Source organism: Cuculus canorus, chromosome 9, assembly GCF_017976375.1.
Source record: "Cuculus canorus isolate bCucCan1 chromosome 9, bCucCan1.pri, whole genome shotgun sequence".
Classification (NCBI taxonomy): Eukaryota; Metazoa; Chordata; class Aves; order Cuculiformes; family Cuculidae; genus Cuculus; species Cuculus canorus.
This window is the reverse complement of record NC_071409.1, coordinates 24,515,724-24,538,166: the sequence shown is the minus strand read 5'-3', so window position 1 is coordinate 24,538,166 and position 22,443 is coordinate 24,515,724. Positions and strand designations below refer to the sequence as shown.

The following is a 22,443-nucleotide window of genomic DNA, read 5'->3' as shown; positions in this document are numbered from 1 at the left end:
CTAGAGCATCCTGCTTGCCGCAGGTCTGTGTTTGGCTCTTGTCTTTCTTTTGAAGCCCAGGATGGATGCAGCAGCTCCTGAGGCAAGGCCTGACAGGGATCACAGCAAAGGCAAAGCCAGCGTGGTTGTGAGCATCTGCGTTAAAACAGATTTGTTTGATGAAGCATTTCAAGCAACTTGTTTAATGAGCGATTGTCATCTTCCTCAGGGGGGGAATGCGTATGTATGTCTTGGCAAATAGCTGCGTCTGTAGTGGTTTGGTGGCGGTGAAGCGGCACAGAGAGCCTGGCCGGAGGCTCGTGGCTGAGCCCGAGCTGCCACAGCACCCCAGCACCGTCCTTCACCGGGGCTGTCACGTACCTCTTGTTTTATAAGCTCAGCATTTTCATGATACAAAATTAGTTATTCTAACATTTTAGTCTAGAAGTAATTATCTTGTTCGGGGAAATGAAATAAATCTCGTATTTAAATACATATCTCTTTAGCAGAGACGTAACTCCTCCGAAGCTAAGCGGCTTGAGTTAATATGCTCTGCTGGATGTGCCAGTGCGGAACGTGACTGTCCCTTTCTGTCCCCTCACTGACCCTCTCCTGGCACCGGAGGGCATGGGCAGCCGTGACTGCAGGCACAGCAACCAGGAGCTGGATGACAGTGACTTGGCCACGTCCTTAGGACTAAGTCACGCCATTCAGCTGCTGGCTGTGACGGGAACGCTCCAAATATGTAGAGAACAAGGTGTAAAGATACATCTTCTGGAAATATTTGTGCCCAGTGAGAGGATGCTGTATGTCCATCAGAGAGAGAAATAATCCTGGTTTTGTCAGTCTTGCTTTGGGCTCTGAAATATGAAGCTGGGCTCCAAAAACTGAGTGGGTGCTTAGTCTGCATCGGGTGGGCTGCACCGTCAAGGCAGAGCCCTGTGTGTGCCCCCTCAAATGCTCGAGCAGCATCCCCCAGCCTCAGGGAGACGTGGAGGGTGTCCTAGGTGAGGCACCTTGGAGTCATGCCTTGTGCCCCCAGGTGATACACTCCCTTTAACAGCGTTTATTTGTGATCTGTGATCAGATCTAACTCATTAATTAGATGTCTGGAAACTGTCTCAAAGCTAGATTTTGTGTCTGAGATAAAGCCTTGCAGAGGTTACTTAGAACCTGTGCCTGAAGGTCAGCCCAAGCGAGCTGGGCGTTGTGGGTCTGCGGTGTGATTAACTGCAATAATCTTTTGAAAAATATCATAAAGTAGCTTCCTTTACTCTGATACAGTGCTTTCCATCCTCAAAGAAATGTGCTGTATGAGTGTTAATGGGTTTGTTAGATGAGCAAACTGCAAAGAGAAGCTATTCACCTTGTCGCCCAGGGTGGTGAGTGGACTTGACTGGCTGCTGGCCGCCCACCCAGCCGCCCTCCTCCTCCTCAGCAGGATGGGGGAGAGAGAGAAAACCGTGGTGTGTCCCCACTGCAGAGGAGGAAATCAGAGGTTTGTCATCCTGAGTTCAAAACCGGTCATCATCAGCACACCAACACCTGCAGCTTCTCTCTTCTTGCCACTTCTCCTGCTCCACCTTCCCGTGCCTTGAGCAGGAGGAGGTTCTCCAGCCTTGGAGCTACTCACACCCCAACGGGACCGAGTCCTGGGAGTTCTGCCCTCTGGGCAATGAGGAGGGATGGGCAAAAGGATCCCCAGAGGTGTCCTCACCCTCCTGTGACTCTGAGGGCAGATTTAGGGGTGGGAGGTGGAGAACCCGTGTGGAGTCTGTCCCGCTGACCCCTGCAGTGTGGGGGAAGGGTCAGTGGGTCCCCCACCCTCTCTGCGCTGCCACCCATGTGCACTCCGTGGGCACCTTCTGCTGAGGCTCTGCGCTCAGGGCACGGCCGAACCGCTGCTCGCACACCCACCCCTCCACCTGTGCTCGCCCAGGGCTGCTCTGCTGGGTGGCAGTGATGGGTGGGGGTTCTGGGGGTCACTCCAAACCTCCCCCATCGCTGCCTTGCCTTCCCACGGCTCTGATGAGCAGCTCCCCACCACTGGGGTCCCCAAGCCAGCACCCTGGGAGAGGCGGCATGCGGCGGCGAGCGTTGGGGAGCTGCTGGCTCGGAGCTGGGCTCCCCGCTTTGACTGCAGCCCTGACTGCAGCAAGGGACGGGGATGGTTTGCTTCAAAGACTTTGCGCTGCAGCTTGTTCAGCTGGTGATGCTGGGGAGAAGGGATTAACCCTGACACTGCTGCGAGCGTGTGGCTGCAGACGGCGGCTTCGGGTGCCAGAAACACAGAATTAACGTGTTAACTCGCTGGTACGCTCTAGCAGAGCAAATTTTCTCCCTCTCCCCTTCTTTCCCCCCTCCCATAATTAGCCCATTTTAACATGGATTTTTTCCCCTCTATAAGGGATCGCTTATTTGCTTAGCGATGCTGGCAGCTATTTTTACGGGCAGCATCTGCCTGAAGCGCCTGCCTCCCCTCTGAGCACAAAGGAGGCCCGCAGGCTCCTGACAGGGGGATCCCAGGAGCTGCTGCAGAGCTGGGACTGCGCCGCCCCCCAAACCCGCCGCCAGCCCCAGCGCTCGGCACACTGCGATGGGTGGGATGTAGGAAACCGCTGCACCTGGGCAAAGGAGAACTGATGGATATTGCTGGTCCTTAGAGACTCGCTGGCGAGTCCATGGTTCTTCAGCCGGCACGGTTGCCTGTTCAGCAGTTCGTGGTCCAGCGGGTGTCGGAGCCAGCGCTTGCAGCATGCCTGCGTTGATTTAAAACCGGCAACCAGAAGCAAGCTCGCATCAAGGCGGAGCGGCGGCTGCTGCTGACGGTTCATCATGAAGGAACAGCTTTATGTTTCTGAAAGCACCTGACTGGATGGATGCTTTTGTCTAAGCAGCAGCAAATATTGCAAGGGGAGATCCGAGAGTGAGCTGAAATCTGCTCTTGCGATTGCGTTGGCAACTTCGGGGCTTCTTTCCTCCTGGCATCACAGGGACACAGTCCAGCTCTCCCGGAGACCTCCGCTGCCTCGGCTCCTTCTGTGAGTTCAGGGCTGGCAGGTTTCCTGGGCAGCGTTAGGGACCGAGCCCTGTGCTGCTGGGCAGCCTGCAGCCCTCGTCAGGGCTCTGGCTGCGACCTGGACGGTGACTAAAGGCGTATTGAGGGCACGATGCAAGTGTCCATCGCCTGCACAGAGCACAACTTGAAGAGTCGAAATGGTGAAGACAGACTCATCAGCAAGCAGAACACCACTACCCCGAACGTAGTGAATGCAGCCCGGGCAAAATTCCGGACAGTGGCTATTATTGCTCGCAGTTTGGGGACATTTACCCCGCAGCACCACATTTCATTAAAAGAATCCACCGCAAAGCAAACGGGCATGAAATATAGGTATGGTCATGGTATTGCTCTTTGTTACATTGCAGTGTAATATCTCTTTACCTTGCCTCTAAAGAATTGCCTGCCTGGATGCTTCTGATTTTGCAGAGGAACTCTCTACTAAGGTTATTAATAGATCTTTAAACTTGTGCATAGCTGAATAGCGTTTGAGATGTAATGTTTTTGCAGGCATATCTATTTGTGATACTATACAAAACCCACTTGCCGGGGTGCATTATATACACCATTGTGAATTTATGGCAGTGGTATTAAGATGGTTTCTCTTAAGGGCTCAATATAATTTATATTGGTAGCAAAGAGCAGAAAAATCAATTAGAAAAGCATGCTTGAGACTGGACAGGAAAAGTTCATTTGCATTACGTTGTACAGAACAAAAGGAAGCTTCTGCTTTGGGTACCATTTCGTCATGGTGATCGCCTACTGACTTTTCACCTGATTCACTTAGTGAAGATGAGATCAAAGCCAGTTTTAGGTGAAATGCAGAAAAAAACCTCGTGGGTATTCTTATAAAATTCCACATGCGTCTTACAGATTTTCATTCCTCCTAACCTAGGCAGGAAGAATAATGAACGGCTGTGACTTCAGTCAGAAGTGCTCAGTGTGGGCAGCTGATAAGCTTCTCTGTCACGCCTTCAGCTGAAAATGAGAAGGATTTATATGACTTTGGTGGTTGGGTTTTGCCTGTTCAGGATATCCCTTTCAGCAGCTAGCGGGTGACGTTATTGGGACCGGGAGAAGGACCAGCCCGGGGATGCTGTGCCCGAGACACAGCCCCTGTGCAGAGCAGCCAGCACTGGTGCGAGGGGCTCTCCACGGGCAGCGAGTGGGGAGGGTGACCTCCAGGAAACTTTGTCTGTGCTGGTCCCCAACCCATTGAAGGATGGCCGATAATCCTGCGCAGCCAGCTGTACCCGCTCTAGGGAGCGGCACGGGGTGAGGATGTGGTTGTGCAGTTAAGGTTATGGTTGTGGGGACTGAGGCAAAGCCAAGCTGGCTTTAGCAGCATTACACGAAATTCAAGCATGCATGCAACTCAGCACAGGGCTTGGTTTAGGCAGCCCTGTAGCTCTGAAAATTTCAGCATTAACTGTCCGGGAACCGCATAGACGGGGTGTATGGAAGCAGAGGGGATGGCATGCTCGGATGTAATTCGCTATGAGTTGCTTCAGTGGTTAATAAGTAACACAGAGGCTTTGCCTGAGTGGAAGCCTGGCCTTTCCAACCGCTTGTTCCTGTTGTTCAGCCATGACCAACTTTTAGCAGCAGCTGTAGGCACCAGTCCTGCCGCTTGCTTGTTGGCAAGGGGTCAGCAGCAGGAGTGGCCCAGGCAGTGCTACTGTAGGGAGCCTGTGGCTAGAGCAGAAAGGCTGGTTGATGTCTCCAGAGCCAGCTCCTACCCAGGCAGGTGCTGGGATGGGGTGCTGGGGCAGGATTAGTGCTCCAGAGGGGCTCCCGGGAGGTGGCAGCCCTGGCTGCAGGGAGGGCAGCGTCTGGGGGATGGCAGCGAGTCCTGTCCAAAGAGAGGCAACTCTGCAAATCAGTATAACTTGTCCTTTTATCAGATGCTCACAGCCTCTTGATGGAGCAGTGGCAGCTCTCTGTGACCTTTCTTCCCTCCTGCAGCCTGGTTCAAGCCATTGCAACTCTCTGCCTCAGTTTCCCCTGCAAGCACATTTGTGGGAGACGCGTCTTTGAACATGTCATTCAGAGACATGATCTCTTACCAAGTCATGTCTTCTGCTCGTTAGGCTTATGGACACTATGTACTAATTGTCAGCAGTTATCTCTGCTCATTTCCCATGGGCTTCCAGCGCTATCAGTGTACCGACGCGTCAGATAATTGCAATTCTTTGCTGCCCACATGACAGACAGGCTCCTGCAGCCTCCGATGTTGGGCCTTTGTAAATCCTTCCTGGCTTATTTCTAGATAAGGTTTTAATACCGAGGGCTGAATTCTCCTGTGGTGCTCAGCACAGCCCTGAGCCTTTGCCGGCTTTGGCTGCCCGAGACCTGGGGAATTGCATCAGGAATAGCATCTCATTTGTGACAAGGCTGATGTTTTATCTTTATGACTAATCCCTGTTTCTGCTCCCAAATCTCTTAATATCTAAAGCTGATTTCTCCCCCAAGAGAAGAAGTGAAGGGGAATTTGGAGGAAGAGCTGAGTAAACCTCCAGGCTGAGCTGTGATGCTGCTGTATTGAGATAACCTTTAGTTAGGGAAGATGCCTTCCAACTGTGATGGAGCTGATATTTCATATTCATCTCTGGGCCTGGTTTCTCAGTCTGAGAGAAATCCATTGCCTGGAGAAACTAAAGGTTTTTCCCAGTGTAATAATAATCCTGTAAAGTCTTCATCTCCTTTACCTTTGAAGATGAAGTCCTTCCCAATTAATTTTCTGCTTGAATTACGTCTCTGACTGCTAAACTATACACCGTGTGCTGCTTAAAATTATGTGCTAGCTAAGCTGCCCCTTGTTTTATACTAAAAATAGCAATTGCCACCCCCCTTGGGCCCTGGGCGATGCTGCCGCCCCCCTGGCAGGGCAGCTCCCGCGCTGCTCCCGGGATGCTTCCCAGCCCTGCTGCCTCCCCCGGCTGCCAGGCGCTCCCGATGCCAGTGGGATTACGTAAAAGAGAGAGACAGCGACTTCGCCTGTGACAAGGATGGGGGCGGGAGAGGAGCCAGCTTGGGGGCTTTTTGTCAAACAACGTGTTTCTGGACCTGTTCCAGCTCAGAGACCAAATTGGAATATAGAAGACAAAGTTTACAGGAATAAATATGTTCATCTGGGAACATCTGCAAATATTAGGACTCAGGTGCGTTCCTGCAGCGTTTGTGTGAGCAAACCTCTGCTTTGCATTCGCTAAATCTCATCTCGCTGCCTGCCTGTCGGGTTGTGGCATCAGCCCGACGGGACCTTCCCAGACATCACCTCTGCTGTCACCGTGAGGGACAGCCTCAGCTGCCTCCTGCGTGGGGAAGGTGAAGGGGGAGAGGGGCTCTTTCCTCTTATCCTTTTAAATGTGCTAGATCCGTTCCACTGGCGAGCTCATCCAGATTCTCAAGGAGAATATTTGGGATCACTTCAAGTCTTTTCTTGAAAATTATGTAGTTGCAGTGCTTGGCTTGGAAAATTGCAGTCTGCCGCACCACTGCTGAAAACAAAGGATGTATTTTTACATCCCTCTGATGCACGGCGTGGGAGGAGGGCTGGCAGGCTGGGTCTTCACCTTCTTGGACCATCAGAAGATAACAGCCTGCATTCTTCTCCCTCCCAATTTGCCATATCTTTTCTCTAGTTTATTGTCAGCCCAATTCAAGCTGTCAGCAAGCGGATCCAGCCCTGATCCCGGGGTGTGGGGCTATCTGGATGTGCCATGACTACCACAGGGAACAACTTCTCAAATTGAAACTTGTACCAGCTTTCCTGTGCTCATCCTGGCAGCCTTGTCATCACGCATGCAGTGGGGCGAAGCCTCTGCCCAGAGCATCCCGGCTCCCCACCAGCCTGGTCCACGCTCAGGACATGGCAGGGAGCTCAGCCGCACAGTGCCTGGCGCTCAGCTCCAGCTCCAGCCACTGCGTAGCAGATTTGGGGCTGTCAGCAGTTCAAAAATAGCCCTTTATGAGAGCTCTGCCCGCACACAGGCATGAGGAACCCAATTTACAAAGCTCAACTATCTATTTGTGTTCATAAATAATTGATGGTGGCAGCTTTGACCGTTAACTCTGGTGCGAGACTAAACAAAAAAATTCTAACTGCAAAGGCAAGCTGGTGGAGTTAATAGTCCACACTCACCCTGCGGCCAGCGCAGAGCCTGCAGTGAGGTGCAGAGAGGCTGGGCACCTTTCCCTGGAGCAATTAATTAAACCCATCCCCTCTGCCCGATGCGGGATGCCCAGTCCCATCTCATGAGCTACTCATGGCCAACATGCTTGTGCCACCGCAATACTGGGGCTCCTGCCTGTGCCACGGAGGTCTCCAAGGATGGGGTTTGTCATGGCAGAGCTGTAAGGAGGCAGAGGTTATTAAAGCTTGTGCAGGAAAGCCAGGCTGAGAACCTCACCCCTGCACAGTCAGGTCTGCAAAAGGATGGGGTCTTCTGCTGCAAATGCTGTGGGGGAACTGGTGTTTGTTGCTGTTGCTGAGTACTGGACATGTAAAGATTGCGTGTCGCATCATGCGAGGTCTGGAGCAGCTTTAGCAGCCAAAGATCTCTCTCAGCCACCCAGGAGAAGCAAAGCTCTCCCCAGTATTGGTGCCGCAGTGCTCAGTCACCCGCTCAGCACCGGCCACTGCTCTGGAGGGCAAAGCACTGCCGTGAACGTGGATGCGCACAAAGGGTCTGGAGAAGAACAAGCTGGCAGGACCCGCGGTGCTGCTGCCTGTCCACTCCTTCTCCCAGAGCAATGCGTACACCTAGAAACCAGGGGCACCTGTGCTCACAGCAAGCTGGATGCAGGGCGGCTTGGTCAATCCTTTGATTACATGGGATTATTTCTGGCTTGCTGCCTGGATGCTGCTGCTGGGCAGGCTGCGGGCCGTAGGACCTTCCAACGTCCCCGGTGGCACCGAGGCTGATGCCCTGACCACATTCTGCCATCACATCCTGCTGGCTAAATATTCATCAGCAGTTCGAAGGCACTTTTCTTCACTGTGTGCCTTAAATTTCAGGTTATTGTTGAAGCACATTAATAAAGAGCTGCTAATGCATTGCATTGCAGTGGTGGGTGTGTTCCTCCAGTGGGACGTCTCTCTTCCCTCTCCGGGAAAGCTGGCCATGGGCTCGACTCAACCAGGGTCAGAGCAGAGCGCCATTGGCTCTTTTCTAGCTAAATAAGTATCCACTGGCAAACATCATTAAGGTATGTGACAAGTATAAAACTCTCAATCCTGTGGTTAACTCAAACCTTTCCAGTACTGTTGGCTCATAAGTCCCAGCCCAGAGAAGAGCACTGCCCTGGAGCACCTTCCCTCTCAGGGTCATCCAAGAAGGCAGAAATGCAAACCTACTCCTGGGAAACATCTTGCAGCCATTCCCTTTCCCTTGTAGAGGAGGAGAAACCACTGCCTGGAAGGGATGAAGCCCTGCAAAGCCCCAGAGCCGTGTCTGAGCTGTGTGATTACCATCAAGAAAATGACTTTCGCCTCCGTGATCACCAGCAGTTTCTTCCACTCCTCTGAACATACCCCAGGTGGCCTAGGGATAGAAGCAAAAATTGCAATGCTTTTATTAAAGTGCAAATTTCTGATGTAGAAGCGTGAGATTATTAATGCTGGAATTGCATTGTAAAGCACGCTTTGTATGCAGATGCCGTGCTACATGCCTGGCTGTACAGCCCGGGTGAGTGGGGGCTTAGAGGAGTCAAAAGCAAACTTCCAGCCTGCCAGGTTTGGAAAAACAGATGGGCTGCACGATTAGTTTGGAAACAGAAGATATTTCTTTGCAGTATTGCAGGACTAGCATCTTCTTTTTCCTTGCTTGATGCGCCAGAGAATAACCATAATAACTACCTCATATATTTAGGAATCGATGGTTTAAGTCTAGTTGCAATTATGAGTAGGTTTAAGCACTCAGATGTAAATGGCACAATTATTTTGATATAAAATTACATATTATTTCAGTAGCTCTCCACATCAGGTTGATTTTTATGGTTCATCTTCTGATCTTCATTTTATTGCTGCAAATTAAGACCAATCCAGTGAACAGAATGGATTTGCACTGAATTCACAATGCGTTTTCCCCCAGGACTGTAGCTTATAACAGCTACAAAGAAGGCAGGAATAACTCAAAGAAGGATAAAAAAGGAACCAGATAAGTAAACAAAATCCGTGCTGATTTGTGCTGCTCTCAAATTCCTAATGGCTCTTCAGGAGTTTGTAGCTCCTAAGTAAGGCTGTGGGTTCAGTGCGACCTGGGTTTTTCTCATCTCATTACAGTGATGTAAAAGCCGTGTTTAACATCGCAATGTCAAAACCAGCGTAGGCAAAGTGAACTTCAGATGTGAATACACATTTTCTGCTTTCCAGGCTAAACTCTGAAGCTATGGTAGTGCATGGAGTGGGTCAAAGGAGTACTCACTCCCTGGCTTTCATGTCTTCAGTAAACAAAGACTTTGCAGATGTCTTGCTGAGTGTAAGCACTGAAAATGTGCGTCCTCTTCAAGGTTTCAGATAGAGCAAAGTCATCTTTCTTTTTAAAGTCGACTGTGAGGGTGGTGCCTGTCCAGCAGAGCAGAGGGCAGCGAGGCTGTTCCTAGCTCTCCGCAAGCGGCTGTGCTGCTGGAGAGGCCATGCCCAGCGCTGCGGTGCCTGCAGGCTCTGCCTGCTTCCTGCTCCCCCAGATGCAGCAAAGCAATTTTTTCTGCTCAGAGTTTCTCTTTCTCTTTCTCTTCTTTATCCCCTGGTGATCCAGAGGGCCAAGAACCTCCTACATTATCTTGAGTTAACTGAAAAATAGGTGTTTAAGTCATTTCAAAATGCTGTAATGTTCTTCATCAAACGTTTCTAACTTCTTAGGCACTTTGGAATCATCTGTCCACCAGCTCAATGATGTGTCCTCCAGAGATATTTGGCTTGGGGAGGAATATGGAACCAGTGGGAGCTGCGCTGGCTTGTGTGTTAGTGCAGAGTGGGAAGAGTTCTGCAAAGGATGGGTGTCACCAACTGACATCATCCCTGCCCAGCTAGGCTGTGATGGTCCCCACTTCCCTGGTGAGTGTGGTGTGCAGGTGGTTCCTCACCCCCAGGGCAGTGTGCTCCACTCCCCATGGAGCAAAGTCTGGGGACACCACATGGTCTGTCCTGGTGCCTGTGCTGAGGAGAACAAGATTGAATTCAAGGACAAACGGTGCTTCTAAGAGCATGTTTTTCATCTCGGGTTTTGTTAAGCAGACACAAAATGATAATGTTTTAAGGAAGCTTTTAAAGATGCCGTTGTATTGTGGCGATGAGCCATGCAGCCTCTCAAACTCACCAGCAGCCATGGGACGATGCTGGGCACCAGGCAGCGGTACAAGGACACGGGAGCAGCCTGGACAGCTGTCCCTGTCACCAGTGGGTGGCTGTCACTGCGATGCTGCTCCTTGCTCTGCCCGTCACTGGGGTCCAGGCAGCTGGTGGCTGTCCTCTGCGGTGTGAGGCAGCCTGCGGCAGCTCCCTGGCTCACACCAGGGGCTGAAGTGTGTTCCTGATGGACCTACTCTGCTCTGCTCATCCTGAATTGTTCCCTGCAGCGTGATATTTTTTTTTCATTTAAAATCTGCATGACAACATTAATCTAATGCTTAAATGGATGGAAGAAAAGCTGTAATGCAGAAACATCGCTAATTTAATTACTTGTGAAGTGCACAGTTTAAGATATTTAAAATGTATTTTTTTAGCATGGATGCTTTGGCAAAATCCAATTTGAATTTTGAGCATGCTTATTTTTATTTTGCTGCTTTCTGCGGAGCATGTTTGTTCAGAAATTAATTCTCAGTAGGGAAAAGAAAATGCTCTGCATGAGACTCAGTGTGAGCCCAGATGTTGACTCTGGGGTGGCATATTCCCTGCTACAAGTCCGTGGGCATTGGCCCTTTGCCTGGGCTGCAGCGTGTGTGAGCATTTTGGCAGGAGAGGGACTGCTCCATGGAGTTGTTCCTACATCTCCTGCTCCAGCAAAACTTCCATGCATCTCAGTATATAGAAATCAGACACAAAACCGAGATCTGGTGGCATATGGTGGGTAGATACGTGGTGTAAAGTCAGTGGATGGATCTTGCTAACGCATGGAGGGACTGGCGACTCCCTCATTCCTCTGCTGTTCTGAGGGATGATCCGGGTGATGCTTCCCATCGTTCCAAGGTGTTTCCTCCTGAACAAGTTCATTTTAGAAGTTGAGAAGAAGCTGCTCTCTATCCGTGCCCTCCGCTGTTGTGCTTCTGCCTCTGGTAGAAACAGAAATGGTGGGACACGCAGCACCACTGTCCTGTAGCGATGACCTCCCTCTGCTCCCCAGCGAGCCACTGGCACAGCAGCATCGCTGCTGGAGATGCGGCATTGTGCCTTCAGCAAATCGAGACTTGATCTTAGTGGTATTGAAATGTATTATAAATATTTCTTAAACTATTTTTGTAGCACTATAAAGCCTCCTGGCAGGAGTGAGGGGCTGTGCCTGGTGTCCGAGATGCCTTGCACGTCGTGGCAGGGGACTGTGTCAGGGCTGTGCAAGCACCACGCTGGAGTTTTGGGAGCTGTTTTCTGGCTAAGCTCTGCTCAGAGAACAAACAAAAATAATCGCGGGGACATGGGGGTTGAGAAACACAAGCAGTATATTGAAAAGTAAGGTCCTGGGGTCTCTTTGTAGGTGGCAACCCAATAAAGTCCTAAAGTAGGTGGCCTCTAGCAGCAACCAAAGAGGGAAGCTCGTGTGTGTTTGATGTCTAGCTTTTGCTTTGAGCGTGCAACAGCAATGTGAAAGTCTATCACAGAGTCTGCCAGCAGCTTAAATTCAGCTGGATGCAACACATCACGAACCTCAGCTTCAATAAATGAGATGGCCTCCTTGCACAGAAAGAGCGAGAGAGAGGTGAAAGCCGGGCTGAGGCTGTTAGGGTTGCCTGTACTTACACCCAGCTTGCAGACATTGCAAAGGGTTTGTGTAAGTCATCATTTAAAAAGTGCCCTGTATGTAAACAAGCTGCTTTGGAAATATTTTGAGTAGGAAGTCATAAAACTTTGATGGCATACCTATTCCTGTTGACATTGCATTTGCCGGACAAACAGGCGCTGCCTAGTCACAGCTTCAGCCACGTCGGCTACGAAACTGCTGCAACCAATTTCAGAAGTACTTAAAATCCATCAAAGATTTCCTTTCTCTCTGAAAAAGTCCCACACAGTAATTAAAGCAAAAATCCCATTATTTTTCGCAGTGGTCTCCCTCCTCAGCTTGATTATTTTTAGAATAATCCATGCAAATAACTGTTACCTAAATACTTATGCAAGAATAAATTACCCCTTCGAAGCGAAAGGTTCCCCTTCTTGGGCTGACCCTGCCACGGATGCTCCTGGCTGCAGACCTGCTCACAGCTGCTCTGAGCAGTGTTTGTCCAGGGCTGTTCAGAGTCCTTCCTGTTCATCAGTCCTGTGATTTTGTCAGAATTAGCCTCTCCTACCAGCAGAGAAAAGACGTGCTTTCCAGTTCCAGCTTATTCAATCTCTTCAGTTTATGGACTGAAACTTCCCAAGGTGGGGCAAAGGGTGGCAAAGGGAAAAAAAAACAGTGATGGGGTTTTAAATCTTTTATTTTGCTTCTTACAGTCTGAAGTAGCACCAAAATGAGAGAAAATGGCATCTATTATTTACAATGCAATGGGATGCATTGACTAGTGACAGTGTAGTCAGCACCCTACGCATAGCTATGATTTGCTTACTGATTTCCTACAGGAATACAGTGGAATCGACCTGGGCATTGTCATGGGGTTAGGCACACATCCCAGGTATTTTGGATCCTTGCTGGATCTGAGATCCACAGCACCACAGGGTCAGGTACCACCGAAGGGTGATGGGGAAGCTGTGGATTAACCCAAGCGCACATCTGATGGAGAGCTCCCGGCCCTTTCTTATTCGGGGAAATAACTTGATTCTTTCACATCTATTAGGAACTGCAAGGTTATTTTTCTAACAAGAATAACATAGTTCCCTCAGACATCTGAAATTCTGCACTTTGGAAGCATCACCACAGAATGACAAATAGTTTTTCTCTCCTTCGTCCTTGGGTCCCACAGCTGATGAAATGTGGGGGCAGGAGAGCTGTGGGATGTGCATCGATCTGAGATGCAGTTGCTGAAGATGGAGCCTCCCAGCAGAGTTATTCCTCTGGGAACAGTAGTGCCAGTGCTGACCCCACTCCGGCATTCCCACCCTGCACTGCTCGCTGGGGCAGCTTTGGGATCAAAGACACACAGCTGCTGTCATTGCTGCAAACTCAGCCCAGGGTGGCAAGCAGCTCTGCGCCGGTGCTGGCCCCCAGCTACCTGGCAGATGGTCTCTCTGCTGGACCGATCAGGTCCTTGGTGGCAGGGAAGGAGTGGGCAGGGGCATCACGTGCAAGAGCCTCATTCATGGCACGCATCACGCGTGGGGAGACTGAGCGCGCTGGCACGTCTGCCAGAGCCACGCGCGGCAGCCCCTGCGCTTGGCTGCAGCCCATCTATTTTGCCTTATCTACATTTTAATGCGTCATCTGCAACTTTTCTGAGGATGCAGCCAAAAAAATTCTGGGGAATTTCAGCTGTAGCAACCACCTACACACCCGGTGGCCTTACAAGTGCAGGAGATGAGTTGGAAAGTGTGAAGAGAGCCAAGAAATGGGGGCCAGATACCATTTAGGCACCTGCTTGTCCCCTCGCACCATCCACGCCTGGGCTGGCTGCCCCTCCTGCCACTGAGCTGGGGTTTTCATTGCCCAGAATCTACCTCCTGGCTTTGCTGCTCTTGTTTTTCAGCTGATCAATATGGTCCTGTTTTGTTTCTGTGGCTATTCCACTGGTAGCATTCCTATTTTGTATCATTGACCTAATACTTAACATCACTGCTGCAGTGGTGGGGACAGTCAGAGCTCCCTCTAACCCTATTGTACTGCAACAGGCACCACAGTGCAGCCACTGCCTGGCTCTTGCTGCAGAAAGCAGGACAGGAAAGAAGGTGCTCAGAGGAGCACTTGAGGTGATGTCCTCCATCCATTTCCACTCTGAAATAGCTTAGAATAGCAGCGCTGCTCCGGGTGCACCTTCACGGTGCTACTGCAGACGTGTCTGGTGCAAATGAAGCTCTATGTCATTTCTATAACATCATAGGGAGAAGGAGACTACAAAGCAGCAAACATCAGCACTGCAAGTGTAAGATTGAATGTCAAAGCAAATTTAAGAATGCACGTGCTCGACCAATTAAATAAATCTGTGTTTTCAGCTTGCTCAATTATCTGTTGTGCCATCTGCACTGGTCTATATTCTCCTACAGCTTTGCATATTCATCTATGATTTCCGTCATTTCAAAATAGACTTTAAAATTTCTTGAGGTTAGATGCTTTGCATAAATGTCAGTACTTCACCAGAGCCAGGAGTATCTCTGTCTTCACTCTAAATTTATGGCTTGAAGATGTCCTTGACTCCTGCCCATGCACAGAGCCTTAGATCAATTGTGGTGCCTTGGTCTGAGCATCCAAAGGTCTCACGGCACATGCACTGAGCATCCCAGAGGAAACCCCAAAGCCACGGAGTCCCCCTTCACTGCCACAAGGCTGCACAAGTGCCGCAGGGAGCCTCTGTTCTGTTCCAACATGCCTGCATGGGATGGTCTTTCAACTCATATTAGGGTGAAACAACAGCCATTTAGAAAAGGGGAATATTTCTGCAGGGCAAACTGGAAGGTAGCTTGTATTTGAGCGTGGAAAGATACTCGGGAGGAGTTTGGTTAAAAATTACCTTTCTTGTTTTCCAAGGACAAGGGTTTTAAGTCCCACCCTGTAATAAACCATTTTCTAGGTAGAATGTGCTGCCAGCATGACAGAAGGTTGAAAGCATCAACAGAAAGCAGGGAATGTGGCAGGTGAGCCATTGTGCTGCTTCTTATAACATTACCCCCAATGAAGAGGGGTAGAGTGATTTGCACCTGCCCATGACCAAAGCTTCTTGAGGATGTGCAGGTGTCCCACCGGCACGCAGACCTTCTGCTCTTCATTGTCTCTGCACAAGTAAATGGGTTTAAAATACATAAAACAGTGGAAAGCTGTGATTCTGCATCACTGCAATTACTGCTAATACAGGTGGTGATTTAGTGGAAACTGCTGTGCGTGTTGTGAAGTGTTTTGTGCGCAAAATGGGAGAGAGAAACCATTATTTTTCTCTCTTCCCACCCACAGCACTTAGAGACAACCTCCTGCCATCGCAGCTTGCTAGAGGGGCAGCTACCAATTGTCCAAAATCTGCAGGTCTTTTTGAGCTGATGAAGCAAAATGAAATCCTGCCTTAAAAGCAGGAAACCACCCAAGTTAATAAAAGAAAAGAATTAACATCTCCATGTTACCCCACCTTGGTTCACAACAAGACTAAACCACACCGGGGGCTGTTGCAGCCCTCTGGATGGTGACAAATAGCGTTAACGTGGCTCTGAGATGTTAGGAGGAACTGAGCATCTTCCCCTGGGGGGGACCAGGGAGCTGGAGAGGCTGAGCAAATGCTGACAGGTCACCTTCAAGACTTGTGAGGAGATGTGGAGATGGAGTGCTTTCCCAGAGCTCTCAGAAATACGAAGTGTCTTTGCTAAGCCCGAGTTGTGACATATCTGTGCCGCGCTCCGCTTTGGCTAAGCCGCACTGCCAGGCTAAGGACACGTCTGCCTGCGTGTCTTGGGAGAAGTTCAGAGGAGCAAAAGCCCTGCAGATGTAGTTGGGGCTGGAGGCGTAAGTCTCTTTCCAAAAGTTTTACGCCAGGCTTGAGAAAGACTCAGCAAGGGTGGAGAGGAGAGCTCGCCCAGGGGCAGAGCCATGGTTGCTCTCCCTCCCTGCCACGCCACGCTGGTTTGCACAGCGCACCTCACGTCCTGGGCACCCCATGGGTTTTCCCTCCTGTTGTGAGGAACAACCCCTTCCCCATGGGCAGGATTGGGTGCCACCTCGCCTTGCTGGGTACCAGCAGGGAAATTTGGGGGGCCACAACCACCCCTCGCTGCCCATTTTAATGCAGGGGTCTGCACTCACCCTCGGCTCCCTGTGCTCGGTGACAGTGCCTGAGTGTTTGAAGGAGAAGAGAGGCGTGATAAGGAGGGTTCATTAACACGGGAAGCAGCTGAACTGGTGAGCGTTTCATACGGTACAAAGCAAGCAGAAAGGCTAAAGCCAAGCACAGCTCCAAAGCCCGGGATTACACGTTGTTGTTCCCCACTCTGCAGGTCAATGGCGAAGGACGTCGGATGTGCTGCAGCAGGAGAGGGCAACTGGAAAGGGTCACTAATTTTGTCAGGTTTTTGTTGCTACTTGAAAGAGTCTCTTTTTTTCAGGGAACAAATTACGTATTTTATTCAGTTTCTGTGCAGAAAGGAACAGTTCTGGAGCACTAATGGGGATGTTTCTAAGCAACGTTGTTTTCCCACCATCAGCCTTGGGAACAGTGACTTTTTTTTCACATTTTTGTAGCAATAAGCCAAACTGTACGCAGTTTATGTGAAGGAAAACCTTCTCATAGTTTCCTCAGGTTTGCTTAATCGGATGGAGGGGGCTGTATCACCACCTTGGGGCTCACCTCACTCCCATGAGGGTGTGTGCTGCACGCGAGGAGGGCTGTGCTGGGCTCGGGGTGCCTCAACTCCTCCTTTTGGTAGCAGAGGTGGAGGACATCCATGAAGACATCCTTGTGCAAGTCTCTGCGCCTGAAGATGTCAATGCCTGTCCCGGGGGCTGGCTCTGTGCCCTTCCCAATCCCCCCTGCTCTATTCAAAGTTCAAAGTCCCTCTCTCCACTCCCACCTCCTTCCCCCCATCTATTGCTCTCCGGATGTTTTTTTTTCATGCTGGAATACTTGAAAATGCCTGGGGAGTGCTGGGGTTTGCCTCCTCTGTGCGCCTCCCTCGCACTGAGGCCGTCGGTGTGGCCGTGAGTAGCGTGGCGTGGGCACCAAGAGTTGGTGGTGCCCCACATGGGGAGCAAGCAACGGCCCCATCAACCCATGATCTCCACCCACTGGCACCCCCCTCCCTGGCAGCCCTGGGGGCTTGACAAAAACAGACCTGAGGGTCACCTGCCGCTCAGGCTGCTTTGGTAGGACCAAGCCGCATCAGACTGCAAATCCCCTCGGTTTTGCATTTGTGGTAGACATTGGCTTCTGTGGGCAAAACCACCAACACAGGGCAATTAAACTGGAGTTGGAACAAGCGAAAAACAGCATTATCTGGTTTCTGTAGAGCTCTTCTAAGCCTGATGATTCTGCTGCGGGTGTGGAGATGAAAAAAAAAAAGATGTTTTAGTCATTGTATGTGTTATTGCAGAGATTTTATTTAAAACATATTTATCCTTAGAAAAACCTCTCACTTTCTCATTCTTGATATACATATATAGAGAGAGAGAGAGAAAGAGAGAGATATAGGTAGGTAGATAGATAGATAGATAGATAGATAGATAGATAGATAGATAGATATACAGACAGGGAGGCAGGGAGGCAGATAGGATGCTTATCCTGATCCCATTGTACAGATGGGAATATTGGAAGCAGACAGGCTTGAAGCAGGGTTTACTTCACACACCTCAGATTGAAGCAAAGCTGCTCAGAAGCTTCTTCTTCCAAGAAGCCAAATCATCACTTACTGCTTTAAAATCTTAAAGTCTTTGTTCTCACCAAACACAAGGTGAGATATTTCCAGGCTGGCTGGATGCAGGGCTTCGGGACTGGCAGCAGCCAGAGCTGGTCCAGGCTGGAATCCTGGTTAGGATCACCTTCAGCTTTGGTAAAGCACAGTGTAACTCAGCCTGGTGTTGGACACGGGGAGAAGTTTACCCCGTACGTGGGTTTGGATTGAAGAGCAGCCACGTCCCTTCTGCAAACCAGCAGGGATCCAGTGGGATTATAGAAGTAGAGGCCAGTGGGGGTTCAAACACCTGATGGGGTGGCAGCCCTGCCTGGCACCGGGAAAAGGAAGATTTGGGCTGGTTTGGGTGTGTGTTAATAGAATCGAGCAGAGTCTCCACATGCTGAACAATGAAGGCCAAATCTCCCACCTGGATAACGAGGATCTCTTTTCTTATAATTGCTTGTCCCTTAATGATAGGAGGAACTGCTTGTAGGTTAATGAGTTCGTTAAGCAACACAGGTGGCTCAGAGCATAAATCCCTGGTGAGAGGATAGCAGGAGCTGGCTTGGCTGACTCTGCCCTAGGCTGGGGGCTTGCAATGAGCCTCAAGCTGCTGCTCTGCTGGCTGTGTGTGACGGGAAGCATCTGATACTCGGGTGACGCTGTGTGTGGCACACTGCGGTAAGACTGGAAGATTAATGGTTAAGGTTTCCTTAAAGAAGGGAATTACTCTTCCCCACTGCTTGTGGATGTACAAAGGGGAAGGGGCCAGGTGCTGGGGTCAGAGCTCTCCTGTTGAGGTACCTTGGGAGATGGATCTATGTGTTTTTGGAGCCCTCTTCTTGCTGAAGGGATGAGGAAAGCACCTGCCAGTGGTGACTGAGGAGTGCTCAGTGCTGCCTGGGCATGGGGGCTGAGCTCAGTGGCCACTTGTGGTTTCCTGCAGCCTGAGTTACTGCTGCCTCCAGCGCTGCAGCATTTGCTGCCATTGATGGGCTCTCTTACAGATTCCCCTACAATGGAATTAATTAAAAGTGAACAATTACAATCACATTCTGCCCTGTGCCACAGGAGACAAATACTATTCCTGCCATATGGCATGGGCTGCTTTGTAGACACATTTTCTCCCCCTGCCTTCTCCCCCTTTTCTTTTAATTAAAGAGACTGTCAGTTCTGAGATTCTCCCAGACCTGACTGGGTGCTGGTGTGCCACACCACCACCTGCACGGTGCTGGCAGCAGACCCGGCTGTGGCCCCTCATGATGTTTTGATGCAGGGAATGGGAGCCATAACAGGGGTGCGGGAGGTTGTGGGTGTCTCTGTGTTTGGTTTGGGGGGGGGGCTTTACTCCAGTGCTTGTGGAAGGCACCCAGTACCATGTGCACCATGCAAATGTGAGCTTTAAATGTGGGTGCTGAGTTAGGTACTTAATTAAAGCCCCATCGTGCAGCTGCCTGGATGCACAGAGCCTGGCTCGGGCTGGGTTTGGCTGCTGCCCATCCCAAAGGACACCGAGGTGCTCGGCCATAAACTGGGGACCTTCCCTGCTAAGCAGCCTAAGTGCCTCACTTGAAGGGGTCTGAGGTCTGGGGCTGTCACGAGGGGTGCAGGGCTGTGCTGTTACGTATTGCTTCAGCAGTGGTTGGCCATAAAAACATCACTGTAGTGGTTTCGTTACGAAATCTTCTCTTTGGATACCTTCTGCCAGAGCTAAGCCTCATCCTGCCAGACTCCTCACGGCCCTGGTGTTTGTTGGCTCTCCTCTCATTGATCCCAATGCCTGCTCCTCCTGGGAGCTCTCTGCACCAGACTCAGCCCACCCTCTGTTCATGTCCCTCCTAAACCTCCCCTCTTCCCCAGGCCAGACAGAGAGATTTTGCCGTGAGGGTGGCCAGTTCAGCTTTGCGATGCTGCTCATAACCCAACTCAGAAAAGCAGGCAGGAGAGCACAGGGCAGGGCTGCACAGCTGTGCCACCTTGCTCAGGTCCTGCTGCTTGTAAGATATATGTACTAAAATGATATATTCCTTTTGGTCTTGTTCAGCCCTGACTGCGCTGTCAGCACTTGCCTTTCTGAGGAAATAATGAGACTAAAAGTTACCGTAAAAGACATTAAGGAGGCATTGGGTGAGCGCGAGGGGCAAAATGAGGACCAGGGAATTTTTCCAGTCTTTCGGTGTCCTCGCTGCTGTTAAATGAGGTTCATGTGGGGGCTAGGCTGAGCACTGCTGGCTTAAGGCAAGGGCTCTGTGTTTTTCACATAGGAAGAATTTCACTTGAAAAGGTTTTTCTTGGTGCGGTCAGCCCTTAAGGACCATGGAATTATAACTGGCCACCCCCTACGTGCCCTGTGAGTTAATTGGGACAGCGGCATCACGGGGGAAGATGGGCTCTTTTCAGCAAGAAGTGGTTTAGTGTTACCTAAAAAGCTGGCTTAAGCAGAGGACATCTGGGAGAGGTTCGCAGATAGCTATTCCAGTGAGAAAGCTTTCCCAATGACATAATGGAGTGGAATTGAGAAAACGAGAAGCTTTGGTGTTAAATACTGCAGAAAATTCCTAATAGGAAGATACAGTGGAGCGTTTCTGAAAGGAAGAGCTGGTGGCTGTGGTGAGCGGGGTGCTCACTGCAAATGCTACAAACAGCCAGAAAGGACTTTTCCTGTGGCAGAGGAATGGCATGGCACGCTCCAGGCTGCACCTCAACCTCTGCTGGGTTAATACTGGGCAGATTGTTGCCTGTGCTGCGAGGGTGGCTCTCACCTTGGGAGCTGGCGAGGGTCTTGTCCCCCAGACCCCACAAGCCTTGCTAAGATCTCTGCTGGTGTCACGTCTTAGTGGGGATGTGGGTGCTGGAGTGCAGGAGTGGAGCTGGCTGGGTGAGACAGGAGCCGAATATATTCTCCCTTAGCAAGATGAGCCTAAATGTCATGTGTCAGAAATAGGGGAGAAAAATCCTTTAGGCTGTTGGGGCTTTGACCTTTGTGCCTCAATTCACACTCAGCCCATGTCACCATGTTCCCATCTCCGCAAGCTCAGGGAGAGCCTGTGAAGCCCTGGTCTGCAACAGGTCCTGAGTTTATTTTTATAGATTACCTCTTTACTTGTATTATGCTGTTCTATGCAGATTTATGTTGATGAAGTGGTGCCCAGGCATGCCCTGGGGCACTGCTGCAGCGTGGGGCGAGGAGGTTGGAAGATTGCAGCTTGAGCAAAGCTTTTAAAAGCAAAAGCTGCAACAAGGGGAAAAACCTTCCAGCTGACTTGCAAGTCTTTTCTTCATCATTACAGGAATGACTTCAGACTTGCAGGTAACTAGCAATGCTCTGGGATGTTATTCCCATCAAATACCCTTCCTGGGAAGGAGTTAAGTGATTTTTGGGATTGCTGCACAATTTATTCTCAATTTTTCATTGCAAATATTCATCTCAATTTTAAACTAAAATCGACATTTCAGATGGAAGCTAATTTTCCCGCATGGCCACATTACAAGGAAAAATCTCCTCGGAATGGATTTCACCTTCCTTTGCTCCTGAGACTCTTGAAAAGTTATTTTTTTCTTCCCCTTTTCCCATCAGGCTTTATCCCAGTTGCCTCTCGTTTCTCTCATCACCTCTCTGTATTTCTGCAGAATGTGTTATTCCCTTCTTTTCCCTTTGTGTTGCTTTTTAACTTCCTCATGCTGAGCCAAAGAGCTCTTGAAGTCCCAAGTTGCCGCCTTGGCCTTTCTCATGCATGTCAAACCTTGGCTCTTCAGACAAGTAGCAAGCTCTTCTTACCCATTGTTCAGATCCGATGCACCTCTCATCTACTATTTTCCATGTGTCCACAGGGCAGGATCCAGACTGTGCTCACGGCAGCTGCTTTCTGTATCCCTGTACAGATTGGAGTCAGCCCATAAGCACTCACCTCATCAAACCACTTGTTTCTGGCAAAATGATTACCTTGAGGTTATTCAGTATCACAGTCAGGTCTAGAACCAAAGAATCTTTTCTGAGTATAATTTTTTCTATGTTTAAGAAATAACCTGTGCGGTGGGGTTTGGTTTTGGTTTTTCTCTCCGTTTATAAATGAGCAGCCGTGGTGGGACACGGGGAGCTGTGCTTGATCCCCAGCCTCCAGCTGGGCTGGTGCTGCTGATAAGGAGCAGTGTGTCTGCTGGAAACAAGAGATGGGAATGAGAATTAGTCACAGAAGCAAACTCAAGAGCACTTTGTGCCCTCAAGTCATGGGACTAGGCAGAGGCTCTGCTGTTTGCTGCAGGGTAGGAAAAGGCACTGCAGTCAAGCAAGGACTTTCCAGGTCTCTGTGCAGCTGAAATAAGCCCTTCACCTGCAGACCTGATGCCTGCTCAGCTGGGGCTCTATCTGTTGGGCCACCAGGAAAAAGTCCAAGCTTATTGTGGGCAAAATACCTACAGCAGTGGGGACTGTGGCTGTGAGATGGAAGATGATGAAGGACAATGGAAGAGGATGATGAAGGAGCAGATACGGTGTATGTGCAACTCTCTCCACTAGCAAAAGAAAACGAGAACTTGATTTTCTTGGCGAAGAGCTGCCATATGGCAGAGGTGCTGGTGACCAGCCCTGTGGCTGTGCTGCCTTTTTGGAGCCCCAGTGCTCCGGTTGCTCCTTACGGGCAGGAAGATGCCATTCTCTGCTGGCCATGGGCACCCAGCCCCAGGGAGTGCTGGGCTTGTGCTTCCTTCCCAGCCCTTTCCCCACTGGAGCCACCCAAAT

General features: G+C 50.2%; 1 protein-coding gene across 3 annotated transcripts in view; it reads left to right on the top strand.

Annotated features, from left to right (window-relative positions):
• Positions 1 to 22,443, top strand: part of KCNAB1 (potassium voltage-gated channel subfamily A regulatory beta subunit 1) — a 76,483-nt gene that overhangs the window by 19,192 nt on the left and 34,848 nt on the right. The window contains exon 1 of one of the 3 annotated variants that reach the window (XM_009559735.2): positions 2,077 to 3,370. The exons of the other annotated variants lie outside the window; for them this stretch is intronic. Coding sequence (XP_009558030.1) covers positions 3,150 to 3,370 — 221 coding nt within the window. The 5' untranslated portion in view covers positions 2,077 to 3,149. Of the gene's footprint in view, positions 1 to 2,076; positions 3,371 to 22,443 lie in introns of those variants that run through there. 3 annotated transcript variants of the gene reach the window in all.